This window comes from Archocentrus centrarchus, chromosome 3 (assembly GCF_007364275.1).
Source record: "Archocentrus centrarchus isolate MPI-CPG fArcCen1 chromosome 3, fArcCen1, whole genome shotgun sequence".
Lineage (NCBI taxonomy): Eukaryota > Metazoa > Chordata > Actinopteri > Cichliformes > Cichlidae > Archocentrus > Archocentrus centrarchus.
Window position 1 is genome coordinate 5,506,529 of NC_044348.1, and position 11,295 is coordinate 5,517,823.

Here is an 11,295-nt window from a genome sequence, read left to right on the forward strand (position 1 = left end):
TTCAAATTTCCCTTTAAGTTACTCTTAAACTTGCTTAGTGTTTCTTGTAAATGTACATCAATTCCCCACATTGAGTAGACTTTGTCCTCTGTACAAGGTCTCCAGTATTATAAGGAAAAATCTTTAAGGGCCTGTGCATAAAATGTGTGAAGGCTTTATTGTAATTGCTTCATTTAATTTTTTTTTTTTTTTTTTTTTAAATAAATTGCCCTTTTGGGGGCTTTAATGGTTTTGGGAAAGGGCCATCCAAAATGGCTCCCTAGCGCCCCCTAAAGTGGATTCCCCTACTGCTGTTTCACATGTATGAAATTTCACATGTAACATGTCCAGATGCACAAAAAAATCCTCTTGGAGCGATGCCCTAAAGCCATCAGGAAGTCCGACATTTTTAATTGCGCAAATTTGCCGATTTGCACCCCTCAGACTTTTTCTAATGATACAGTCTAAAACCTCTGAATTAACTTCATATTTGGTTTGTCTAATCTAAACACCAAGGGAAATCTAAAATTTAAAAATGGTAAGTTTTCACCAGAGGGCGTGGCCATGACGCCACCGTGAATTTTTATCATTCGCCAGGAAATTTTTATTGCCTCTCATTCAAACCTACATCATCCAATCTGGACCAAACTTCTTAAATAGGATGAGGGTCCAGCCCTGAACACATACATATGACAATATTTAATAACAGTCGAAGCGCCACCTAGTGGAAATAAAATAACGAAAACGAAGGTCATTTTTTATCATAATTTCAGTTTTAGTTTTGTGAACTCACAATAGTTTTAGTTATCATTTTTTGCTTTTATAGTTTTTATTTCAGTTGATGAAAAAATTTTTTTTCCACTTTCCATTATTTCCGTTTCCGTTAACTATAATAACCCCGTTTGTTACAAAGTTTACCGGCAGGCAGGAACCAGCTTGGTGGTATCACGTGGTATGGCCAAACTCGCATGCAATTGGTCTGTGGGTTTCCTTGGACGCTTCACCACTACCGTAAGGACTGTAAAAGCTGCGCCGGTAAACCAGAAATCGCTCAAGATTTTAAGTGGTCATTTCTGTTTTGGTATTAGGTTCAGGTCCGCATGAGACATCATTTCGGTCCGAATCCGGACCGAGGTCCGCCTATTAGTGACCTCTGGCAGAGTATCATGACACGTAATTGGTGGGTACTCGCAGACGCCACCTAGTGGACGCGGGAGACGTTCAGCGGCCGAACGACGCGAGGTACGGGTAGCCTACTGGGCTGACAGCAACCAGGTGAGCCAGCGACTCTCCCGTCCGCGACAACCTCCGAGCGCGGCACGGCTCGAGCGCGCCGCTTGCGGCTTTAATTTTAAAAATTTATTTCCTTTGCTTATATTTCCAAGTCAACATTTTGCAGCGTGTTGCTGTGTTGTGACCACTTCAGATGTGCTATGTAGAAATTTGTTTTGCTCTTACCCACAGAAACTGAATGCAGCGATTGTAATATGACGTAACCTAAAACATAGGCTATAGAATTAAATGTAAAAATGTAGTATTGGCACATCATTTAAACAGAAACATCTAAAATCTGTATTTTCCCCAAAGTAGTAGCAAAAGTACCACAAATTCTAGGCGACTGTAATAATGGCTGATTATATGTAAGAATTTGTCAAAATTGGTCTTTGGCTGCAATTAACATTTTTCACTATAGATTATTCTGATTGTTACATAAATCTCTGCAGTTGGTAAATGTATTACCCACAATAACAAGTGAGCTCTTTACAATGTTTTCTGAATCTTAGTTTTAAAATATTTAGAAGGGTCCAAGAGTGCAGACCACCAATGCTGATGCTCTTCAGTCTCCCTGACCCGTGGCCCAGTTTCATATTAGCCCGCTGCTTTGCATAATTTCATTGACCGATCACTACACAGTGTTTTAAGGAGCCATGAAATGTTTGTCATCCTTGCATAAAAGGAGAACTTCAGTAACTAGTTAATACTACTGTACCTGTACTGAAGCAGAATGTAGTGTAATACAAGAACCTCTAATTCATAATTCAGTGCTTTTATGTACATATGCTCACATAGTCTGGGGCTGTTGAGGGACTTCCCATAATGCACTATTTGCCATTACTGCATGCAATTCAGTTTCATCCCATCACTATGTTTTCACTCTGTCACAGCAGACGGCTGCCCCTCCCTGAGCCTGGTTCTGCTGGAAGTTTGAGTTGTTCCTTCCCAATGCTGACAAGCACTTGCTCATAGGGAGTCATCTGATCGGTGTTTCTAATATTGTTGGGTCTTTCGAAACCTAGAGGTGACTATGTGAATTGGCACTATGGAAATAACACTGAGCATAGTTACTTTGCACTACTGCCTATCCAAAGCTCTATTGGCTGCCTCAGTAAGTGAAAGTTTTGCTCTAATAACAGTTTGACACCATTTGCCTGATGAAAATGTGCAGTTACACCTTACTGTTCATGTATATTTTAGGAAAGATCAAAGAGGCTTTAAGTAGAGTATTTTTTTAAACAACTGTCTTTATTCTTAGGCTATTAATTTTAAAGTCCTCGTGGTGTTTTGAAGTTCATCCCAATGGATGGCTGAGTGACTTGAAGGTTGGAAAGGCCACCAAAGTCCTGCAAGAGAAAGAACAAGTTTTAATGATTTAAATAAATTATTTCTCCAAATTCTGAAACGCTGCTTGTTCAGTAACAGTTCAGCTTCTGTCTGCACTGTCACTCAACTGTAAAAATAAAAAATAAAACATGTCACCTGCACAGTTTCTGAGATACTCAAAGCACGATGGACAAACATGACAGAAAAAGGATTCCCTACGTGTCTCACTGCTTCTTGTCAGGCAGCACAATAACTCAGATTTTCTCTGGTTTTCCACATAGTTACTTTCACTCAGATTAAAGGTGGACGCAGCTGCTGTGATGAGCTGAGCCAGGACACTGCACCCTCATTGGCTGATGACTTGACCATCACAAATCATTAGCCAGTGCACAAATCATTTGTGACTCTTGGAATGACCAAAATTTAACAAGCCCATAAACTCATCAGGAAAATGTTTACAGAAGTCACAGAGAAAAGTGGAAGATGTGCCAGCCGTTCCTGTTTGGATATATACATTTCCTATGCCTATAATGTATTAATATTTATCACCCCAGTTTGACAACACCCTGCACCAAAGAGCTCTCAGCCTTAACGGGTGCATTATGTATAAATATGGGTCGGCTCTCCTCTGTTCAGAGGTTCTGAGCAGACAGCGATCAAAGTGGGATTCAAATGTCATTTAAAATAAAACCTTTTGTTACACGGAGTAAATGTGCAGGTGACTGCCCCACCCTTTTTAATGTACTCATTTAATGTGTGCATAACTACTACCCCCCCACACCAAACACACTGGTAGTTAAAGATGTACGATTGATATAAATCATGCCTTGCAATTTCTGTGCTATGTACCGATTGTGTTTTTTTTTATCAAAATATTAAGTGTATTTTAAAAAGATTCCTAAGTCAGGGTTCTGCCACAAATTCGGAAGGAATTTTAATTATTTGGCAACAATCACAGTGCCACTTTTTAAGTCATTTACAGACACCAATTAAAGCAGCAGAGACTATGGCCTCTTTCCCACCAACAGGGTTCCAGAGCCCGTGCTGTAATTTGAACCGTTAGGCGGGTTTTCCACCGCGGAAGCACTCAGTGCTCGGCCGAAAAACGGGTTCAATTCCAGCCCCGCACACTAGCTGGTCTGGAACCAGGAACGCGTGCCAAAAGCGGCAGAGGGGCGTGACTCTGCCGTCTCAACATCACATACATGTGTATTACGTGAGAAAAGCAAAGCGATTTTCACGGCTGTGAATTAGGTTGGGCTCTAAGGCTGAACTTGCTGCTTTGTGTCGGTTCAGATAAAAGGACACAAAGTGCGTACTTGTCATCTTGCTCTAATCGCTGTCTGTGTTTCCCTCTGTGCTGCACACAGATGCTGCAGTAGTTTGCTTTGGACCGTAAAACGTATTTGCAGCACAAGAAAGGGGAGCGTGTTCTCCCACGTTTGTGCGCTTCGGCTTCCGTGTCCCGACGAGGACCCGCCCACGCTCATACGTAAAGGAGCAGTTCACAGAAACGCGGTGGGAACGCGGGCCCCTTCTTAATCGTTTCGCCGGTTCACTGGGATCGGCACGGGAAGTTGCTCTGGCTCCAGAACCTCGGCGGTGGAAAAGTAGCATGTCTGACACTCACCAGCATCTTGAGCATTTCCTTGGTGTCTGGGTCCACCTCAATGATCTCCTGGTCCAGAGCAGAAATCTAGAGGATGAGAGACACAAATGAGCCATCTGAACCGTCTTTTCCCACCATGTTCATCCCATCAACAGCTGGAGAGAAATATTCAGTGACACCAAAGACGCTTTGGTGTCACTGAACCCGGGGACACTGGTGCTGCAGATGCTGAAAGCACCCTGTGATAAAGTGTCCAACCAAAGCACAGGTAACAGCTGCAGTCTGCTGTCACAGGTAGGACAGAGAAGAGAGTAAACTGACCTCTGGGACGTAGTTGTCCCTCCTCTCTCTCTCCTCTTCCTGCAGCTTGATTGAGATTCCTCTGACTGGGCCACGCTGGATACGCTTCATCAGGTGTGTTACATACCTGAGACACACGTGAGCAGGAACACACGATTAGAAAGCCACAACAAAAGACTTTACAGTTACAGTGTGCAGCCCCGATGATGTATTATAACACTGATAACTGTTGCTGACTTGGAGTACGCAGAAATATGAACTGGTTACATGTTAGCAACAGCAAAAACTATTTCAGCTGCAACAATCATTTGATGAATTCTCCTCAAAGCTCTTCAATTCATTTCATCTGCAGAAGCTTGATGTGAAACTTGTGCCAGGAGCTTCTTTACACCAGAGTCACATTTAAACCTCATTTCCACTCTGATTATTCACTGTGTTCATTCAAGAAACCACAAAACAGGTGTGTCAGTGCTGAACTGTGTGAGCCTCGCTTTTTTCTCACAAAGAAAATTGATGAGAAAAATCAAGCAACTGATAAAAAAAAAATCTGACACAAAATGTTATTAATATCAATGCTGCCCTTCAGCCCTTAAAAAAATGTTATCTACACTAAAGTGTGTGCGTTATAACAAAGCTCTGATGACACACAAGTGCAGCCCGCTAAATGTGAAACAAAGAGGCCAACATGCTGGTTTCTCCTGCAGAAATGAGTAAGCCTCAATCCGAGAATAAAACAGTGTTCACGTTTCATTGAGATGAAGAGCTGCAGGAAAGCAGGACAGGCAGGTCTCTGAGGAAAGCTGCTGATTCACTTTTCTCCATCTCTGCACTCCAGACATTTAAACAGCTGATTGAAAAACTCAACTCTGAGGCTCAAAGCTACACCATCGAGGCTGTTTTGAAAGCTAACACAAAGTCAGATGTCTGGATCGTGTCTTTTAAACGTGGCAATAATCTGAATGTGAAACTACATGTGAGCACTGAGCATCTTAGGGTGTTTTCAAACCTATAGTTCATTTACTCTGGTCCAAATCAGTTGATGAGTTTCTGCTGAGTCTGCACAAACCCCAGTCCGCTTACTGGCCAGATGTGTCTGCACAGGAGCAACAAAAGTAAAAACAAAGGTTCTGTGTTCTGAACTAGTGGATAACATGGAGTTTCTCCTCCTAACATTTGTATTTATCTGGCCAATATTTCAGGCAAATCTGTACTCTGCACATCTATTATACTCTGCCACATCCCACATCACATTCTCGCCACAAACAAACTGCTCTGGAGTTATTTTGGAACTGGACCATGCAGTTGTTTTGATCCGCACTCTTGATTTGATTACCGTGTTCACATCTGGACACAACAGCCACACCAAGGAGGGAAAAGGAACCAGAGTTTGATTTAAAACGACTGAACAGCACAGTTGTTAAAACACCTTTCAACTTTATCTATATTCTTACTCAGCAGCGTTAATATCAAAACCACATTAATTTATCTGATGAGGGCAGCACGGTGGTTAGCACTGTCACCCCCACAGTAAGGAGGGCACGGGTTCAAATCCACCAGCCGGTTCTCTCCCACAGTCCAAACACATGCATGGATTAGGTTAACTGGCAAGGATAAACAGAGTGTCTGTGGTGACATCTGCAGCAAAAAAAAAAAAAAAAACTGCATGCCTTCAACACTACAGCTTCACATCAAGAGCATCCAAGAGGCAAATACTGAGTAAGAGTAGTTGTCACAGAGAAAGCAACGTGTTTGCACGTCAGCAGCTGTTTACTGCCATCAAAAATGCTTCTGCAAGACAACACAACAGGCATTTTCTGCAACTCCCTACAGAGGACCCCACTGATGGATCACAGGGTGCAACAGAACGATGAGAAGCAGTCAGCGTTAGCTGCACTTGAAAAATTATTACCTGCTACATCAACACTTGAACTGCAGTACTAGCAGACACCATATACACCTTCATCTGTGTGAGGACCAGGCCAACCAGAACATGAGGACGCTCTCAGGGTTTCTCAGACATTTCTCTGTGTGGTGTGCTCTGACGGGTCCATAAATAATGTTTGATCTCTGAGGAAGCTGTGACGAATAAACAACAGCAGACACCACTGCTCTCAAACGCTGAGACACAAACCCGCCAATGTGACTAGTTTCTACACCTCCAGAAACTGCTCAAACATTTCTGACTCCTTTTGCTAAAAAGAAAAGCAAGTTACCCATCATATGGTACACTCAATCATGACCCTGAGAAACCCATCTCATACCACTGCGGAAATCCTCTGTCATAAATCTGAGGTGAGCACAAAAGACACAAGCAAGGCTTCTGCACTGAACAAATCACGACGGGAGGTCTGAACGGGCTCAGCCAGCAGCTGGAGCCCCACTCACCCTGCAATCTTGTTGCGCAGAGGCTTGCTGGGGATGATGGCGATCTCCTCGCATACCCTCTTGTTGGTGTGGAAGTCATTGCCCAGTCGTGTGTAGTACTTCTCGATGATGACCCTGGCGGCCTTCTTGACCGTCTTGGTCCTGACTCGACCCTGAGGGGAAAGAGCGCGCACATACACACTCCTTAGCTTTCAGGCGCAGGCATATATGCGTTTATCTACATCCACATCTATGAACTATAAGCATGCTAAACAAGGCACTTTGAGAGAGAAAAAGTATGAGAGCTTTTAATGGGGAGATGTGTCACTCTTAGCTGCATGTTGAAATGATTTTGTAGAACACGTTATATATAATCAACTGTGAGGTTTTCATTTTTCAAACTTCTATAAATTACATTTAGAGGATATAACTGAGGACCAATAACTATAAAATGCATTCCAAGCACACTTAAAACAAGATTACTATCCTTGAGTGACTGATTAGCGACACGCGAACCCCGTAAAGATGGCTAAACGAAAACATTAGACATGTCGTTATAAACAAACTGTCCGTCTACACAACCAACGGGACACAAACTCTGAGGAGCAGGCGGAACACAGGCGGAACCGGCGCCGACTCCTCGCAGGTTCGGTGCACCGCGAAACCTCGGCTCAGCGCCCGATTAGCCTGGGAGCCGTCAGCCTGTTTACATGTTTAACTCCACCAAAGTGCATCGAAAACACCCGTTTCCGAATCTTTATGTCGTCTGTGTGCGGACGGACGCTCGTAATCGCTCAGTGAGAGGACAGGCAGCGAGGATTGAGGAGGATTATGAAGGACAGCTGAGTGAACTGTTCTCTGAATACTCACCATGTTGATCCGGACCGGTGGAAAAGAGGCCGCGACAGGCCACACCGGAAGTTTATAGTTTAGCGGCTGTGTTGCTACAACCTAGCGATCAAGGCCGCCACCTAGCGGTGGGAGGAGAGAACTGCACAATATAGTGAGACGTTTCATGTTTTGTAAATGTTACAGCAGTTTATTCATTAAAAAAACGTCACTTTCATATGGAACCGCCACTTTTGTTATATATATATATATATATATATATATATATATATATATATATATATATATTTTTTTTTTTTTTTTTTTTACCGTCAAAGTCAAAAATTTGGTTCTTATCTTAAAATCTAGGATTAGAGAAAAGGTCATGGTTAGCGTTGGTCTGAGACTTATAAAGTCAAAATTGACAATAATAAAAAAAAAAATACATATTTTGCATGAAGTTAAGATTTTGAGATAATCTGACATTTGGCAAGAAAAGATGGCAAGAAACGCTTATTTTTTTCAGTAGTGGAAACAAACTTCCATACCTATACGTACTGCTGCTGCAGTAATACAAGAATAGAGAAGCAACAGTTTGTTTTTGTTTTGTTAAAGTCATCATTTTATGCTTACCTGCTTTTTTAAAAAAATACTGGATATAAAGTTAACTTTTACATTTCCCACTTGTATGTGAATAATGGGGCCTTTGTCATTGTGCTATACCCATGTTTAAATATGGATGATTGAGTATACAAAAATTTAAAATATACAAAAATTTAAAATACAATATATATTTAAAATACAAAATACAAAAAGCATTTTGCTTCTGATGTTTGCATTTTAGCGTAGCTGTAAATAAGTCACAGCAAAATACATATTTCAAATGTTATGTAATTTTTTAAAAATTACACCACCAATAAACATTAAATATAGTCTAGGTACATTTAAGCAAGATGACATACTGAGGACATATTGGCAAATCTGTTTTACCTACTTCAAACTGGTAAATATATGAAAAATGCTTTAAAATCAACTCCTGGTACCTTAAGATTTGAATAAATGTTGGAACTTGTAATTAAATAAAACATTTCCCAGTGTGCCATATTTGGAAAAGCCAGTGACTGTATTTGATACCATACAGTAAATTCAAAAACTGGGGAACACTGTGCAAAGGTCTCAGTGAATTTAAAATTTTTATTTATTGCTACAAATTAAAATGATCTATTTTCATACATTCTCTGAAAAGCAGCCCCAATGGGACAAAGATCATCACAGCCCAAGATGCATTTTGGGAAATGTGATTTTAGATTGTAAAATATATTTTAACCTGCTAAGTTATCCCAAAACTTACTTATGTACTGGTACTTATGTTCAACCCCTCTCTAATAAATAAAATTGACAAAATGATGTCATAACAGGGGTGGCATTGTTACTTTTTTTAGTTGTGCTGGTCTGTCTGTAGGATCATTGTGAACAGATTTCAGTGAAAACCTCTGGAGCTGTTGGGGGTGGTACAAGGAACTATTCATTACATTTTGGTGGTGCTCCTGATCTGGAGCCAGGAATTTTTAAAAGAATTCTTTACCATGGTGAGACAGGGAAAATATTCACATATTTGCATCCAACCTTATGAGGATAAGGAAGTCAAAATCCTCTGAAAAGAACTGGGGTGCAACATGACTGTAGGTTCTGTCATACAGCAAAGTTTGTTCATGATCGAACGACGATTCGGGATCGAATGATCCAGAATGCTGTTGTTGTTATGATGGAGTACAACAACAACATTGGGTGGTATATTTTGCAGTGTAGTATCAGCACATGGAAAATTTGGGGTGGGGGAGGCATGCGCTCTGAGTGCCCTCCTAGTTCTATTGTACTAAAGTTGCAATTTATTGGCAGGCAGATAGTAGCCATTTGAACTACCGTATCAGCATTTATGCTGACCAGTAAATTAAAATTTAACAAGCACTGAATGAGGAATACCTTTCAACCATATTGAGAGAGTTCCAGTTTGTCCACCAGAGGGTATTCTAAAACTTCCCTGTTGTAAAAATATTGGCTGATATATTGGATTTTTAAATTTTCCAAATATCGGTATTGGTCTCCTATATCGGTCAGGCTCCAAAACGCATTATTGTTTCTTCAAACGGACCAGCAGAGCTGAGCTGATAGAAGTTTGTCTCTGAAATACTCACGCACATACTGAGCTGAAGGCAGCATGTTTTTTTTTAATCTGGGAGGTCCAAATCTACTGTGTTCATAATTTATACACATTAAATACTTGAATAAAGTCAAAATTGCTGAAGCAGTTAGTGCAAAAGTCTTACAAAAGACATTCCCACAAGGTGGAGAGATCTTTTATTTTACATAAAAAAGGGTGCAAATTGGAGTTTCCCTTTAGGTGTGGAGGGAATAAAAAGTGATTTTTATAAGGTTCATGTGTGACACATTGTATTATACGAATCCAAAGAGCAAAATTAAAAAAAAAAGAAAACAGGCATCTCAGATAAAAAGGACCTTTACCTTTCTGCAAATCAAACATATGAAACCATAAAAAGAAGAAATGTGGGTCCTTCATTCTTGAAGCCCTTGACTAACTCATTCAAATACATATTTGAAGTGACATTCATATTTCAGCACAATAATATCTATTTACAGATTTAAGATTCCTCTTAATCATAGGCTGTTTAAAAAAAACAAAACAAAACAAACAAAAAAAAAAACAATGCAGAGGGAGGAGGATAAACTCTTGGAGCTGTACAATTTGATTTTCCACAGTCTGAGAAACAAAACAAACAAAAAAAAAAAATTATCAGAATACAATTTTATATGGATTCCCAACAGAAAACAGACAACTGAACTCTGTACAATTTACAGTTCAAATAATCATCACAATATTGTAGCAAATGTCAACCTAAGCCTCTCCCGCAAAGAAAAACATACAGTAAATCCAACACAAGTCTACAGTACAGCAACAAGGAAAAAGTGCCAGAGAACCCAAAGAGGCCGAAGCCGTTCATTCACACTTTAACCGTCCTTTGCTTTGACTAAGTTACACACATCCAAAATCTGACTGAAGTGAACGGTGTAAGAAATAACGGCCATCGAAATGGAATGAAGACACGAAAAATGTTTGATGTATTTTACATGAGGCCTGAAAGCCAAACCTGACTCACCGACCCAACAGTATACGAGCCCTACAGGTGAGGAAATTCACTGGAGAGAGAGAGAGATCGTCTCCAGGTAAGCCATGCAGATACAAATCATACAGAGCACTCCTATATCGCTCTGCATGAGGCCAACGGAGAGAAGAGCAGATACACTGGAGTAATATATCAACCATTTCAGCCGGGAGCTGGAAAACCCGCAGTTTAAAGAAGAAGCGACTGTCGCAAAGACGATCAGTCACAACATCTGACTTGGAAATAATAAATCCGGTCGACGCAATGGTGTCGGTTTCTCTTGGGTAACGTGGTGAATGAAAGAAACCGACAGGAACGACTCATGAAACTTTCACTGTAACGCTTTACTGTGCTGAGCCACGTTGCTCTAGGATTCTTCCCAAAATGACAGCGGACATGTCGAGGACACAAGGTGGAATGCAATGATCCAAA

At 40.8% G+C, this 11,295-nt stretch overlaps 1 protein-coding gene across 1 annotated transcript; it reads right to left on the reverse strand.

Annotated features, from left to right (window-relative positions):
• Nucleotides 1-2,476: 2,476 nt before the first annotated feature.
• Nucleotides 2,477-7,842, reverse strand: LOC115772399 (40S ribosomal protein S17-like). The gene is made up of 5 exons (XM_030718630.1): nt 7,724-7,842; nt 6,875-7,026; nt 4,511-4,616; nt 4,211-4,276; nt 2,477-2,600 (listed from the first exon to the last, which is right to left on the reverse strand). The coding sequence occupies exons 1-5, from the start codon at nt 7,724-7,726 to the stop codon at nt 2,523-2,525; spliced, it is 405 nt and encodes a 134-aa protein (XP_030574490.1). The 5' UTR covers nt 7,727-7,842; the 3' UTR covers nt 2,477-2,522.
• Nucleotides 7,843-11,295: the final 3,453 nt, after the last annotated feature.

What these genes read in the sequence shown, in the direction of transcription:
- LOC115772399 (XM_030718630.1), bottom strand. An exon ending in CTGCGCAACAAGATTGCAGG is followed by an intron (nt 4,617 to 6,874) that starts GTGAGTGGGGCT and finishes CGTGTGTCTCAG; the next exon opens with GTATGTAACACACCTGATGA. An exon ending in GGGACAACTACGTCCCAGAG is followed by an intron (nt 4,277 to 4,510) that starts GTCAGTTTACTC and finishes CTCATCCTCTAG; the next exon opens with ATTTCTGCTCTGGACCAGGA.